The 15,552-nt window shown below is 34.0% G+C and overlaps 3 protein-coding genes across 4 annotated transcripts; 2 read left to right on the forward strand and 1 right to left on the reverse strand.

Annotated features, from left to right (window-relative positions):
• The first annotated feature begins 437 nt into the window (after positions 1-437).
• On the forward strand, positions 438-6,840 carry LOC145628535 (stomatal closure-related actin-binding protein 1-like). Of its 2 annotated transcripts, none has more exons than XM_081680856.1 (13): positions 438-733; positions 1,268-1,563; positions 1,847-1,975; positions 3,109-3,201; positions 3,392-3,532; positions 3,808-3,876; positions 3,975-4,058; positions 4,693-4,873; positions 5,373-5,489; positions 5,625-5,683; positions 5,814-5,948; positions 6,135-6,284; positions 6,390-6,840. In XM_081680856.1, exons 2-13 carry the CDS (start codon positions 1,288-1,290, stop codon positions 6,432-6,434), a joined length of 1,479 nt encoding a protein of 492 aa, XP_081536982.1. In that variant the 5' UTR covers positions 438-733; positions 1,268-1,287; the 3' UTR covers positions 6,435-6,840. The 2 variants fall into 2 exon arrangements, with proteins under 2 accessions (XP_081536982.1, XP_081536984.1); XM_081680858.1 differs by having other exon boundaries at positions 3,975-4,057; positions 4,776-4,873.
• Positions 6,841-8,029: 1,189 nt separating this feature from the next.
• On the forward strand, positions 8,030-9,338 carry LOC145626312 (molybdopterin synthase catalytic subunit-like). Its single transcript, XM_081678739.1, has 2 exons — positions 8,030-8,175; positions 8,473-9,338. Exon 2 carries the CDS (start codon positions 8,592-8,594, stop codon positions 9,207-9,209), a length of 618 nt encoding a protein of 205 aa, XP_081534865.1. The 5' UTR covers positions 8,030-8,175; positions 8,473-8,591; the 3' UTR covers positions 9,210-9,338.
• A 188-nt stretch (positions 9,339-9,526) lies between these two features.
• Positions 9,527-12,620, reverse strand: LOC145628536 (G2/mitotic-specific cyclin S13-7-like). The gene is made up of 7 exons (XM_081680859.1): positions 12,292-12,620; positions 11,470-11,560; positions 11,088-11,358; positions 10,630-11,004; positions 10,370-10,531; positions 10,068-10,249; positions 9,527-9,980 (listed from the first exon to the last, which is right to left on the reverse strand). Exons 1-7 carry the CDS (start codon positions 12,338-12,340, stop codon positions 9,842-9,844), a joined length of 1,269 nt encoding a protein of 422 aa, XP_081536985.1. The 5' UTR covers positions 12,341-12,620; the 3' UTR covers positions 9,527-9,841.
• Between the last annotated feature and the right edge of the window lie 2,932 nt (positions 12,621-15,552).

Below are 15,552 nucleotides of genomic sequence, written 5' to 3' on the forward strand. Positions count from 1 at the left end.
CAGTTTATTGAATTTTCAACCAACAACTGAATGTGAATATGATGGCTTAATACTCCATAATCATGAAATCTATATTTAATATGCCAAAAATATAGAAAAGGACAAACAATTAAACTTCCTTATTTCACATTTCAAGACATTCTTTTTTCTTCATAAAAACCCCATTTACACCAGCTGGTCAACTGTTGAATAAGGGCAAATTAGTCTTAGATTTGTACCTAATCACCCCCAAATCAAGTTTAATTAATCTTATCTTATCATAAATTAAATTAAACAGTGATTAGTTATAAATAAGAAAAAGTAATTAATTAACTAAACTGAGTTTGTGAGATGAACATCAGCAACAAGAAACAAGTGCTGTGGGCCCCTCTTTCATGGAATTTTTGAAGTTTGAAGCATTTTACTCAGACAGATTTTCTCAGAAAAACAAATAAAGTTTTAATTTTTTTAGAGAGAGAAAGTATAGAGAGAGAAAGTGTGGGGGTAGTAAAACAAGGAGAAGAAGGTTGTGTGAGCTGAGAGCGGCCAATTGCTTTTGCCCTTTTTTCAAAAAGCAAACATCTTTTTCTTTCACACCCCTTCAAACCCTCTTCTTCTTCATCCCTTTCTCTCTCTATCTCTTAAATTATTTGATTTTTATTGGGTGTAATTTATTTAAGCTTGAATTTTGACTTGGTGGAAGAATCTCCAAAACCCAGAAAAATCCATTTTTTCTACTGCATTCTCATGATCTGTAAGTTTCAAAATCCCCACTTTTTATTTATGATTTTGGTGTTTTGTTGAATTTATGCTTTTTTTTTACAAGAAAAGTAATTTAATTAGGGCTTAAGTTGGTTGTCTTACATTAATTAAGAAATGTGACAACTTTATGTAGAATTGTAAAGCTTGACTTGATATTTGTATACAATTTGCCTGAATTTCTACAGTTGGGGTTTATTTGGAATGCTTTAGATGTGATTTATGCAACTGTATTAGTTTGTGATTCATGTATTTGGAGCTCTTTTGAATTGGATTTTCTCCCTTCAATTTGAGAAAAGAAAGGGGAGGAATTGGGGGAGGTAAAAGGTAAATTAAGTGATGTTTAGGTGGTTATCTTTAACTTTAGGGTTTCAGTTTGGTGAACTGAACACTGACCCACATTTTGAGAGCACTAGGTTGGGAAGTCTTTGTAGTAATAGATTTAGATTCCAGTAATGGGTTTGTTGAGAGGGTTTTCATGCAGTTACATGTTTGATTTTGATATTGTTTTGTGCTTGATGAACATCAGAATTGTTGGAATCCGGCACCATGACGAGGTTGACTCGTGAATTTGCAACAATGCAAAAGGAGAATGTCCCAGCTGTTTCAGCGGACGTGACATTCCTTTCAAGTCGGTTTCCTAATTACAGGATAGGGTCTGATAATCAGGTTTTGGAGGTCAAAGATGAGCAAAAGGTATCAATGAAGGAGATTGTTGCCCGAGAGACTGCAATGTTACTGGAACAACAAAAACGCCTTTCAGTTCGTGATCTTGCCCACAAATTCGAGAAGGGATTGGCAGCTGCTGCTAAGTTGTCAGAAGAGGTTTTTCATTTATAGCTTCGCTTACATACTTTCGTGCTTACCAGTTCTTGTAACTTTAATGTGTGTTATTATCAGCTGTTTTTAATTTGCTTGTTGTACTCTCCATGTGTGGTTAAATATTTGTAGATATTATAATCTCTGCCGATAGTGTTTGACATATCCAATGTTTTTAATCTAACGATTTTCGATCTAATATACCTTTGAAACAACACAGAAGTGAACTTTCTTATAGATGATAATCTATAATGTCAACATGGACCTAATTAATGCTATTGGAATACAGGATAAACTCAAGGAAGCTGCTTCTTTGGAGAAACATGTTCTTTTGAGGAACCTTAGAGATGCCTTGGAATCCTTAAGAGGTCGCGTGACTGGTAAAAACAAGGGAGATGTAGAACAAGCCATTTGCATGGTAAGTCTGATCTAACAAGACCCCAATGCCTGTTCCCACCCCCTCCCCCCTATCTTTTCATTTTGGGTGTGTTATTATAGTGAATATATTTTCTTGTTTCAGTATATAATTGATGTTACACAATAGAGACGGATTAATATTTTGCTCTTATGAAGCACTTGCATATCTAGAAATATTCTCAATCAACTACACAATTAACCAAAGTACAAAACTTCACATAATTACCAATCCTTGGAAAATAACTATGCAAAGTAACAAGGATTTATAATCTACTAACCTAAAATTGTATGGTAATTTCTTTTTACGGTGCTGTTGAGCTATTTTTCCTAAAGACTTCAAGAAAACTGGTGTACATACTAGTCAGTTTTCCAGTATCTCAGTAAATAGAGGTGACTGAGTTTTAGGAAGATGAAATGATTGACTAAAGAAAGGCTAAACGCCTAGACCACTAGATTGCAAAGCAGAAGTAATTTGTTCATAGATAGCATGCTTTTTGGTAAGAATATGAAATAGTTTTGGGGTAGATCTACATCACCAGAAACCCTGATGTATGCTACGTTTAGGCTTATCTGATCTGTTGTGAGCCTTTGCTGGTCAAGAGCTCACTGAGTTCCTGTAAGTTATTGTAAGAAATCACTTAGATATGGGTTAATGAATGAGGAAAGTTGCAAGTTTTTTATTGATCGTTGTTGACTGCATCATCAGCCACCTTCTGTATGTATTGTTAATACACTTTGCTGTATTAAACTCCCTAAATTCCAAGTTCCAACGACCATACCTTAAATGATTGTTACTGGTATTAATTTTGCACCACAAGTGAGGGAGGATAAGGACCAAATAGAGACCTCCTTTTGGTAAGCTCCTATGATGTTGTTAAGCCAAGACACCTAAGAGTTCTTTTGTGATATTTTGAGTGCTTGTTGGGTAGTAACTAAAAATTAATGTAGAGTTGGTGTCAGTGAATGCCTGAGTGGTGGTGAGTAGATCCAGCAACTCTGTAATAATATGTTTTTGTTACATTAAATAAATTTACCAGTCAACCTACACCTAGATTCTAGAGTATAAAGATCAGTTGGTATCATATGTTACATATAACTGAACATATGTATAACTGACCCTTTATCGTAACCCAGGTTGAGGCTTTAGCTGTTCAGTTAGCCAAAAGGGAAGGAGAATTGCTTCATGAAAAGGAGGAGGTGAAAAGGCTAGCACACTTTTTGAAGCAGGTATGCTTTTATTTCTTTCTCTGAGCAAACTTGAGTTTCACTTTTTCTTACTCATCATGCATAATTAAGTGGAAGAAGCAAACAGGCCTGTTGAGGAGAAAAGATTTATTATCAGGCTAATAAGCTTAAAGTTCATGATTACGCTTATGTGCTTATAGTCATCACTGTTATTTTGTTGCATATCAATTAGGCGTCTGAAGAAGCAAAAAGGCTTGTTGAGGAGGAAAGATCTATTGCCCGCTCTGAAATTGAAAATGCCAGAGCTGCTGTGCAGCGTGTGGAAGAAGCCATTCAGGAACATGAACAAACATCTCGAGCTTCAGGAAAGCAGGTTGATCAATGTCATTGGTTTTAATTATCTAAATTCATCACCTTCCTTTTCTTACATATTTCCAATTTATCAGTAGTGTAGTAATGTGTAGCTGTGATCTCAAACTTCGTCTTCTTTGTCATGGTTTACACTTCCTCAATTGGCTCTTTTGCACTGTTATACTTCTGTACCATCTTTTTCAGGATATTAGGGGATACTTTCTTGCTGAGCCAGACCTGTCAAGCATTCATAGAGTATTTTTTTTTCTCCTCTAAAATTTCCGTGTGCATCATCAGGACTATGAAGAATTAATGAAGGAAGTTCAAGAGGCCAGGCGCATCAAAATGCTCCATCAGCCTAGCAAAGTAAGCATTCTTGTTTCTGTTTATGCCTATAAATTTGCAGTTCTGATCTATCTTATTGTATACTTATAGATTAAATCTATAAATTGTCAACTTTCCAGGTAATGGACATGGAATATGAACTTCGAGCATTAAGGACTCAGCTCATTGAGAAGTCTAAGCATTCCATTCTACTTCAAAAGGAGGTATTATATTGTTCTTTTTTCTTATGCAATCTTCCGTACCATATCGAATGTCGGTGACATCTTTTAGCTTCTTATTTTGATAGGGCTAACATGTAATTTAGAGTGCAGCTGTTGATTTTAGGGTTCTGGGTTCTGTCTCTGGTGTCTGTTTTGCTGTATAAACATTATAGACAATAATGCTGTCAAGTAGGCTCCTGTTATTTACTCCATTGCTATACATTGAGCTGTCGACTGAATCCATACAAAATATGAGCTTTTGGCTTTGAGACTTTTCATGAATACTAAAAGCATTTGACATTGTTCAGGATCTAAGTGTATAGGGTCATTAGTAGTGGTTACAATCTGTGCGGCTTCTCAATAAATTGGAATTTTTCAACTGTAGGTGATGGCTAGAATGCCTCTGAATGAAATTTTCTGATTGGGATGAAAGGAAAGAAAATAATAACAAAATAAAATATTGTTGGAGTTTTCCCAGGTTGAATGTATTTCCCATTTGTCCAAGTGTAATTTAATTTCACTTTACTGTATTACAATTGATAGTCTTGGAATTTGTTTAGTTCTTCATTGGGTTGCTCCCTTTATTATTTCTATTAATTTTGTATGCATAATATTTAAATTTTTCTACCTTTTGCAGTTAATTATGAAGAAAAAGAATGAGGATGAATTTTCCCATTTATACGAAATTGATGGTCAAGAACTGTTAGGTTCATTTTTGCGGGTCCAAACACGTTCTGATGAGGCAGCAGAGCTCTCGGAGTGCTCAATTCAGTGGTACCGGATAGCATCTGACAGTGAGAAAAAGGAGCCTATTTCAGGTATCAGTTGCTAAGATGCTGGGAACATGCCTTCAGTCTCTAGGTCCTCTTTTGTGAATAACTTTTCCCGAGACTGGATGCTTTTGCATATCTTTCAGATAAAAATACTGTCTCATTTTATGAAGCACTTGTTATGTTGCTGCTTCATTGATTATACTCTTGTTATGCTATTCTTTGATCGATTCCATTTCTGTCTAATGTGATGGGCAATTTGCAGGTACAAATGTAAATTTTAGACTCTAGAATTCATGAACCAACCCCAATTGTTGGCAGTCATCTGAACTCCCCCTCCCAACTGTTATTTTGTTTTTCAAAGTGTGTTTGTTGTTTTCCTTTTAAAAATATACATTGTTCTTCGGGTATTTTGGCGGTGGGGGTGTGTATTGTCTTTCTAACTCACTAGTATTGATTGTAATTAAGAAGTCAAGAAGCAATTGTTTAAAGAAGATTGGTCACATCTTTCCTTGTTAACTGTGTGTGCTGTTAAATGCTATATCAGGGGCCAATAAACAAGTTTATGCTCCGGAGCCGTTTGATGTTGGACGAACCTTGCAGGCAGAAATCACCTTCGAAGGTGGAAAAGCCATGGTTTCCACCACTGGTCCAATTGATCCTGGTTAGTTTTAATCATGAACAATTGCATGTTTGTTTTGAATCTGACTTGCCAAGTTTAATAATGGCCTTTTCTTAGTCAAGTCTTGTAGCAACCCAAAGTTACAAATCTAAATGTGAATGCGTTTTTGCTCTACAGCACCAGGTTTGGGAAGCTATGTTGAGGCTCTTGTGCGTAGACATGATACGGAATTCAATGTACGTTTCAAATTGATACATCGAGTTACCCCTAACTTATTTCCCCAACTTTGTGTATACTTTGAACTTCAAAATCCCATATATTCCAAGTTTGTCATTTGATTTTTGTAATATTTTTTTTACTTAACAGGTAGTAATCACTCAGATGAACGGCGTAGATCAACCATCACAATCAATTCATGCTTTGCATGTTGGAAAGATGAGGATGAAGCTTTGTAAGGGCAAGACAACAATTGCCAAAGAGTACTATTCGTCTGCAATGCAGGTACACCTTTACAAATCTGAACTTATGCATTGACTGTTCCTTAATTTGCCTAGTAAATTTTCTTTAGGAAGATCATTCTTGTCTAATTATTACTCGTAATATCCATTTTCAGTGGAGTCAAAAATTCATTATCCAGAAAACAATCTGATGGGTGTAATTTTGTTTTTATTTTCCTGTGCTCTTCAGCTTTGTGGGGTAAGAGGTGGTGGAAACGCTGCAGCACAAGCAGTATTCTGGCAAGTAAAGCAGGGTTTGAGCTTCATCATAGCATTCGAATCAGAAAGGGATAGAAATGCAGCCATTATGCTGGCCAGAAGGTTTGCTTTCGACTGCAATGTAAGCTCAAGCTTCTAGAAGTTAATGCATTCGATATGAACTGAAAGTATCCTTAAAATTTCGCTTTTGGCAAATTCTAAACAACTTCACTCCTTTTATTGGCAGATTATGCTGGCCGGTCCTGGTGACAGAACTCCGCTAGGGTCATAAACTTCCATCACCCTGACCTTTCGGTTAAATGTAATTATCAAAGTTCAGGAATGTGTCTTGTATATTAAGTTTGTACTAATAGAGAGGTTTTAGAAGAGGCTTCGACAATGTCATTGTGTGACGGTTTATCTAGTGTGCAACCACCCCGCCATCTCTCTTCCTAACCACAGAGGCATTCATTTTTTTTGGGTTTGCCTTTTTATCAGGTTCATCTCATGGGAATCTCCCTGGGTTGTATTTTTACTATTCCGTAGCGTGTCGGTTTTTTTTTTTCCCTTCATTTTTATTATTGTGTCCCTGTAAAAAAAGATTAAGGCAGGGCTGACAGCCTCTGATTGATTGATTTATTTGATCATATGGGAGTGGTTTTGTTGATTTGCTAATAGAAAAAAGAAGATATTTTTAACCTTTTGTTCTCTAATTCTCTTGTTTCTGCTCATTTTTTTGTAAAATTATTGCATTTTGGTTGTTTTTTTGAATTTGTCTTTATTAAACAATCATGTCACCAAATTTACATGAATCCAAAAAAAAAAAAAGAAAAGAGAAAAAAAAAACACATAAATTTTGTGAAATTGTGATGACTGAAATCGATAGAGACTGACATGTGACTATCTCAAAAAATGTGGTTTAGAGTTGTGACTTCTCAGTAGCTTGGAAGGTTGGATGACCCAACAAATCTTTTTTACCAATTAGAATTTTTTTAATTGTCTTTCTCATTTAAATATATAGCCAACAAATGTATCTTTTTATAATTTTTACATATTGATATAGAATGTTTGCATACACCCGGGTGCACATAGAGGTAGGTGTATCCAAAGGTGTTTATTTTGCTCATTTGATTTAATTTTGCTCATTTTAGATTTTGAAATGAGCAAAAAAAAATAGAAATAAAAAATAAAATCAAATGTACAAATACGTTTGGGTGCACTTTGCATGTAGAGGAAAAACTATTTTACACTACGAAATTGAAAATTTTGAAACAAATCTAATCCAAACAATCTGGTCTTTATAAAAGGAGATTTTAAAAGGAGATTTCTCTTAATAAATTCAATCTTTAGGTCTTTTATGATTATTGCTAATTTGACGACGCTATAACCAAAACAACACAAAGTTATCAATTTGTACCCTTTCTACCCGTAATAACAATTATCGTGATTGAAAGGTCAATCACTCAATAATAATTGAGTTAATTAATGTAAAAATTAACTTTGTATTGTTTTTGTCGTAAAATTAAATTAAGCTAGAGATTATAAATTATCAAATTTCAAGTCTCTCTAAACAATTATCCTAATTCTGATTCTCTTTTATAAATCCTTTTTATTCCTCATTTGTTGATTTATCATCAATTTCATTAGAGGAGGAGATTAACAATCCGATTTATTTACTCACACAACTTTATGCATTTATTTCTGTGCCACTTTATTATTTCAATTCTACTATTTTAAATAATACAAACAAAAATATTATATTGTGAGATGAGATATATTTACGGATTTATCTACCCGAGTAATACTTTCTCCTCAGATGAAGTTGGATTTTCCCATTTCAAAGTAGACCCACATTAATTCATCCTTTTTTACATTTTTTTGGGGAGTTTGAGAGGAATCTTTGTAGTTGGTATAAAACTATAAACTACTCCGTATAGTTTATCTTAAGTTAGTGTCGTGTTTGGTATGCTCCTTCCTAGTCTATTCTCTCTCTTTTGTTCGTGCACAAACACTACCCAGCAAACTCAATCAAGGTACTTTGATGTTTCAATTTTCTTAATTCTCCATTTATTTTATCTTCTAATTTGATTATTAATGATGGGATTTTATAAATTTTTCATCTTTTAATTCCAACTGTTTGTATCATATAGCTCAACCCTTATTGATTTTTATTCTAATAATCTTGTAATCAATCTGAAATTGTGTTTCTCCATATCAAGAAGTGATTTTAACATAATATCTGCGAATTGGGTATTAAATTTGATTACTTGGGCAATTTAATTTCAATACAAAAATCTGATTCTTGTAAATTTTGAACATTTTTTTGCCAGAAACTTGAAGATTGTATTGTTATGCAAAGTTCAATTTGATTTGTTCGTAGTTTGAACTTAGATGGTATTAGCAGAATTGCAAGAAAACTAGTGTATATCTCAAAGTCAAACTATTACAAATGGCTGAAGAAGAGGAGAAGAAAACTCTTATTGAAATACTAGAGGAGAATAACCCAATTGATATAGTTAAGTACATAAATTTTGTGCGTGCACCTGAATGTGGTGCAATAGCAACTTTCTCTGGCACAACGCGTGATACATTTGATGGCAAAGCCGTTGTAGAGCTGAGGTACGAGGCGTATGTACCAATGGCAATACGGTGTATTAAGGCCATATGTACTTCAGCTCGAGAGATGTGGAGTCTTAATTTGATTGCTGTGGCTCACTGTCTTGGTCCTGTATCTGTTGGTGAGACTAGTATATTTATAGCCACGTCGTCTGTTCATAGGGATGATGCATTGGATGCTTGTAAGTATTTGATTGATGAGCTTAAGGCGTCTGTGCCAATTTGGAAGAAGGAAGTTTATGCCAATGGAGAGGTTTGGAAGGAGAACTCGGAGTTTATTGAGAGGAGATCAGAGTTGTGGAAGGAGGGTCGCGTGGTGGGTTCTTGCCAAAGGAAAGTTAAGGAGGAGGTAGATGATCACAAGAAGAAGGCTTGTTGTGGTGCCAAGGTTAGGGTGGATGATGAAAGAGAAAACAAGACAAATAGTGATAATACAGGAATAGATCAGTAGAGTTGTGTAACTTGGAAGTTGTTTTCTTGAACCAATTTAATCAATAAGTTTGTTTTGCTTACAGGTAGACTCAGATGTAAACTTTTGTATTACTATTGATCTGATCAATAAATTTCTTTTCGGAATCAATTGTTGGTTTTTCAAATATTACTTGGAATTCTTCAATTGTTGCTGTTATGGGTTTGTGGCTATATTATAAAGTTAATGCTATGTAATGCGTATGAAAAAAAGTGATAACAAGCAAAAGAATTTGCAAGATGTGAAAGAAACCAGAGTTTTCATTGCAATAGAGAGGTATAGGATTTACATAGCCGGAAACCATTCAAACTGTCAAAAACATCAGAATCTAGATAAACTGTCAAAAACATCAGAATCTAGATGATACAGTGCAAAAGATTTTGCAAGATGCGAAAGAAACCAGAATTTAAAACTGCAATAGGTTATAAGGTTTTACATAGCCGAAAACCATTCATGATCTAAATACATGTCAAAAACATAAGAAGCCACAAATCTGCAAGCCCTACCAGATCATGATATGCCCATGATCTTTGATACTACTGTCAACAAAAGCCTAGGAAGGAGACGCACAACTTCCACACAAAAAAACACTATCAGACTCGAAACAATCCATTTCACTGCTCGTTTAGATGCATAGCAGGTGGAAGCAGGGCAACAGCACCCCTGTCAATACTTGAGAATTTCCGGAGAACTCCTTTCATTTTATTTTCTTTAGCAGTCATTTGGAATTGGATTAACATCTTAGCACATTCCCTGCAAAGGTGGAAAAAACAGGATTTGTCAGAAAGATCTAGTCTAAACAACTAGAATGAAAGAAAACTCAAGAGAGAATAACATTACTTGAGCTGTTCTTCTGAGTAGTCTGTGTAGTGCTTGAGTGTATCAGTCCAAACAGGAGTTCTTCCCAAATAATGAAGGGCAGCATACACGGAAGCAGCAGCGATTAGTGACGGGCAGTATGACACCACTAACTGATACTGCATCAGACCATTTTCTGCCAAGTAAAAGGCCATGTGTTCCATCTGCAAGCAAAAGACACAATTCCTTAAGTATGGCAGCCATAACTAGCCTCATATTCTTAACCATTACGATATTGTTACCCGCCACTTATTATATACTGATACATATAATTGCATAATTACCTCTTTATCAGAAGGAACAGTAGCTTTGATGAACCTAACAAGGAAGACATATGGAGTAGCAACTGTGAGATTCCACTCCAATTTCAATAAGATTTCTTTCTCCATTGCTAGTATTTGTTTATGGGTGTATGCATTGTCAGAGATAGACATGAAATCATTCACCTACAAGATAAATCATCAATTAATACCATTAGCATATGCAATGTACCATTCAGACAGTAAAAATAGATTTTAATTATGAAAGGGCTAAAAAATAGCACCTCAGGTGCCCAAATCTCTTCATATTTGCAGGCTAACAGCATTGAGCTGATGCCTACCAGCTGAAGTTCCTTCCTCGAAACAATCTTTGTGGAAAGATACCTATCCACGAGGTCGATAGTCAGGTAAAGGGTTTCAGGCAGCAGTTCAAACTTGTTATGAACTTCGACCAGCCAATCGATGAGAATCATCCTCATCTTCTCATTGATGTGGGACTGCAGCGGCATATAATCAAAAACTCGATACTCATCTTCTGTAGTCCTGTAGAACTTGTAGATTTCCTCTACATACTCAACTACTGCTAACTCATTATCAGCATCTGCAGCATCAATGTTCATCACCTGCTCTCGAGGCCTCGTTGCAAGCCCACAAGCTGCCTGTAAAATCACCCAATTTTCAGTACTAGAAATGTCAGAAAACATCAGACAGATTTTACTGTCAATATGATCAGTTTGATCACCTTGCTTCGCGCAGTGAGGACTGAAGTAAGGCTGTATTTCTTCTTCCTAGAGGTTTTTTTACCACTAAGAACCCTTTTCTTCTTCATCTGCCTTTTGTCATCAGCTTCTTCTTCCTCATCAGAGCTTATTATTATGATCACTGTCTCAGGGTTTGGGTTGTATGTAACCTTCTTCTGAGCTCGCGCCTCGGGTTCTCGTACCTGTTCTTCTTCCCTCATTTTCTTTTCAGCTTCCCCTCCATCAGGAACCAGTGACAAGGCTCCTAAGCTCCTGAAACAATTGAACAACAATTAATTTTTTGAAGGTTTTTTTTTTAAAAAAAATTGAATTTCCAATGCTAATTAAGAAAACTAAAAAAGCAATCAAAAAGTGGGAAATTACTTGATAATAGGAACATTGTGGAAATTAACCATATTCCCAATTTCTTGAAGAGGTTTACGGTTTCCACCATCTTTTTTCTGCTTCTGTTCTTCTGAATCTCACAAACAAAACAAATTACGGAGTTTAGAAAATCATTGTTTAGGAATATGAGTGCAAGTGAAAACAATATATAGATCAAAAGAGAGGCCGGTAACACACAATTTAACGTGGGAAAAACCCTCGATATAGGGTTAAAAACCCGAAAACGACGAGCACCAAAAATCTATTAATACCAGAGTACAAACGCTAATCAAAGTACAGAGTATATACAAAAGACTTCCCTTAGAAGCTTCCAACAAATCTATCCAATTTCTTTAATCTTAATTTCCTAATTGCAAAAGAATTCTAATATACCTTGTTTATTTAAATGTAGCCAACAACAAATCAAAGATTATTATTTAATTAAACAAACATTTATTAGTAAATCATGCAAACAATAACATATTAATACATACTTAGTGAGACTGACCCAAAATATATCAAAATACTTTAAATTAATTTTTTTTTTTTTTTAATTCCCAATAATTAATAATTTTTCTTTGAACTATCAAACAATAAAACAAATTTCTCTCTTTTTTCAGCAAAAACAGAGGAAGTAATTGGTACCCTGTACCCAGAAAATCAAATTTAACCAGATTCAAATCATTAAACTGAAATACACAAATCCTTATCAAATAAAAAATGGGAAACAAAAATACAAACACCCAGAAAACAAATTTCATCAATAAATTTGAAGAATGAAAAGCATCAATAACTAAATCCAAGAAGAAAAAAAAATCATACCAGGAGCTTTGATGGGAAGATGAGAAGGAAGAACAATTCTGGAATCCATATCTAAAGATTGTCCAAAAACGCCACCAATGCTTGAAAAAAGCGTCGATAAAAACGTATTGAGACGGCTGTTATTGCCTGTCTCTCCTTCTTCTTCCTTTTCCCAAGCCACCGTTGAATTTCTCTCTCTAATTCTTTTTCTCTTTCTCTCTCTTAAATTTTGTTGATTGTAATTTCTGGGTTTTTCTGCAATTTTTTGGATGATTGAAGACTTGAGAGAATTTGGTGAAGAAAAAGATGATAATTTGATCGAAAATATTAAAGCTGTTGTTCTGCTTTTTGTGGGGGAAGACTGAAGAGGGAAAACGCTCCAACGGTAAACTTTGTTTGTTTCAAACTACAACCGTTGGATGCGTTTGTGATCTTATCTAACGGTTGGAAAATTTTAAGGTTTAGGAAAAATTGGAACAAAGTTACCGTTTGGAATTTTCTTTCTTTCTTTTTTTTTCTCTCAAATTTACATTTAAAAAATTAATAGTACTGTTATGGTATTTGGGTAGATTATTAGGATGTGAACAAGATAAACATTATTTTATACTTTTAAGGCAATGTTAATAATAATTTCATTTCGGGTCTGTTCATATTTACTTAATTTCAGTTCAATTCAGTTTAGCTCTAATCAGTTCAGTTTAGCTCCAATCAGTTCAGTTTTGTTCAGCTCCTAATTTTCCTCTCTCATAAAATATTCATTTCAGCTCAGTTCAGTTCAGTTCAGCTCCATTCAGTTCAGTTCAGTTCAGTTCAGCTCCAATCAGCTCAGTTCAGTAAATGTGAACATGCTCTTCTTCTTAATACGGAGAATAAGGGTACGTACGGACTTTGAAATTTTTTTATTTCACCTTATATGAAAAATAAATGTCTATGTGAAAAAATAAATTTTTAAACATAATTTTATTTTTAAAAATTTATATACTACCTCCATTTTTAGTTGCAATTTTGGAATATTTTATATCTCTCAAATAATACCCCAAAATTGCAACTAAAAAAAATCGGAGGTAGTATAGAAGAATTAACATTAATTACATCGATTTGCATGTAATTTTGTCATGAACAACTTAATTTCATTTTAGAAAGGATATTTAATGCTTATATATAACCCTTAAGGCTACCTATATCATTACCCTATTATTAATAAAAATAAATAGTAGAATAAGTTAGACATTAAAGGTTACATCCATATTACAATCATCCTGTACAACTACTTAAGTTACATCCATTTAACATGAATATAAAAAATTGAATACAATAATCATTGTTCTCTAATTTTATAGGAGTCTCATTTATACCAATCGTAACAAGGCTTGATTACCACCAATCCATACATTCACCTCAAAAACAAGCGTCGAGTGTAATGGCACAACCACCATAGATCTATAGTAATATATAAAGTGAAAGGGGGTTTTCGGGTGATAAGTTTTTCTTTCCCAAAATATCCCTTTTATTTGTTAATATAATCTCTTTATTATCAAAAAATAAAAATAAAAAACTACCTTCATTTTTCTAAAAAATAACTACCATCAATAAAAATAAATAAATAAAACCTACCATCTTTTATTTAAAAAAATAAAAGCTATTTTTTTTTTGGACGTGTTCAGTAAAATATAGTTGTGAAGGTAGTTATAGATGTGGAGGTAGCTGTTAGCTGTGTAGGTAACTGCTAGCTATCAACATGTTAGTTGTGAAAAAAAATAATTTAGATATGAATGTTCGGTAAAGTAGCGGTTGACTAGCTGTTACTGCTACCTCTAATTTCAAAAACTAATCTTTTTAACTTTTCATAAAAGCTACAATAGTGGAAAAATAGCTATCCGTAACGGGCAAAAACAGCCCATCCGTAACGGGCAAGGGGCGTTACGAATGCGGCCGTTACGGATAAGCTACATTATTTGTAACGGGCAGTTAAAATGTCCGTTACGAATAACGGGTTATTCGTAACGGGCAGTTAAAATTAAAGCTACTCAGAAACTAGCGCTGAACACGCCCATTGTTTTTTAGGGAAGTCATATCCTTCTATTGCCTCCATCAAATCATCAATTTTTAAACTCATTAATATTTTTTTAATTAGATTTTTTTTTCAAAGATTTTTTAATTAGAATAAGGTGCATGATATTTCATGAAAAAGGGGAGAATTGAGCCATATAGATTTCTTATAATGCACACGCAATGTGCGTGTGTATCATAGCTTGTATAGATAATGGGAAAGCTCCATTACCACTTGTTTGTGCTAGATCATCTTTACTTCTTTGAAAAAGTACAAGCCTATAATAATCTTTGTTGTACTGGGATGCATAGTCGAAGTTATTGGATTGAGCAACGATACTCCCATAAATCTTACCAAAGGGTGTTGGATGTTTGATGACGCCCCAGGAACACAAGACTGTATGCAAAACGAGGGGGAATATTAAATTAAATCCATGCACACACACACACAAAAAAAAAAAAAAAAAAAAAAAGTTTGGAAACAATATTAAAATTTTACGATAATGTGAGAAAATAAGTGATGATAAAGAAAAAAAATTAAATACTATACCTCGACTCTTGCTCAACATCCCATTATCACATGATGTTCCTCTCACACTAACTTCGACAAACTGTGTCAAAATTCGACCGTTTCTTTGAGAATTTTTTTTTTTTCAATCCAAATTCTGATCAGATAAATTCAAATCTAATACAATATATGAATAAGCAGGCACACCTACCCAACACCTAGACAATCTCAAACTTATTGTGCTTAAATTGATTTTCAGTCTTTGAAATTCATTTTCTTTCTCAAAGAGTATGCTCTCTTCAGAGTTATAACCCTCGTAAGTGACAACAAACAACAAAATGAACTCTAATTATAAAATATTGCATCATAATTTTTTTTAGAAATATGTACTTTTAAAATCACAAGTATTGAGTTTCTAAGCTTGAAAGTAAACTCTCCCATACTTGCAACCATATTAAAGAGCCCTAGCATATGAGAAATGACCTGTTTTAGTTACAGAATAGTATCTTAGTACTAATAACATAAATTTGTTCAATACATTAGGACTAAGTGATTGACATAAGGACTAAATATCTAAAGACAAGTGATGAGGTTTTAAGTTAATATAAATTTACAGACATTAAGAAATAATTCTCCACTCAAAAAAATTAATAGTAGCTTCAAATCTTATAACTTTACGTTCAAAATTCACTGTAAATATCTAGAATATTTGCTTCAAAAGGAGC

The sequence above is a fragment of the Chenopodium album genome, chromosome 4 (assembly GCF_948465745.1).
Source record: "Chenopodium album chromosome 4, dcCheAlbu1.1, whole genome shotgun sequence".
Classification (NCBI taxonomy): domain Eukaryota; kingdom Viridiplantae; phylum Streptophyta; class Magnoliopsida; order Caryophyllales; family Amaranthaceae; genus Chenopodium; species Chenopodium album.

Excerpts from the sequence above, each read along its gene's own strand:
- LOC145628535 (XM_081680856.1), top strand. The coding sequence starts at position 1,288 with ATGACGAGGTTGACTCGTGAATTTGCAACAATGCAAAAGGAGAATGTC. Across the intron at positions 4,874-5,372 it reads GAAAAAGGAGCCTATTTCAG|GGGCCAATAAACAAGTTTAT; the intron begins GTATCAGTTGCT and ends ATGCTATATCAG. Across the intron at positions 6,285-6,389 it reads GGTTTGCTTTCGACTGCAAT|ATTATGCTGGCCGGTCCTGG; the intron begins GTAAGCTCAAGC and ends TTTTATTGGCAG.
- LOC145626312 (XM_081678739.1), top strand. The coding sequence starts at position 8,592 with ATGGCTGAAGAAGAGGAGAAGAAAACTCTTATTGAAATACTAGAGGAG.
- LOC145628536 (XM_081680859.1), bottom strand. The coding sequence starts at position 12,340 with ATGGATTCCAGAATTGTTCTTCCTTCTCATCTTCCCATCAAAGCTCCT. Across the intron at positions 11,561-12,291 it reads TCTTCCCATCAAAGCTCCTG|AAGAACAGAAGCAGAAAAAA; the intron begins GTATGATTTTTT and ends TGTGAGATTCAG. Across the intron at positions 11,005-11,087 it reads TCCTCACTGCGCGAAGCAAG|GCAGCTTGTGGGCTTGCAAC; the intron begins GTGATCAAACTG and ends GTGATTTTACAG.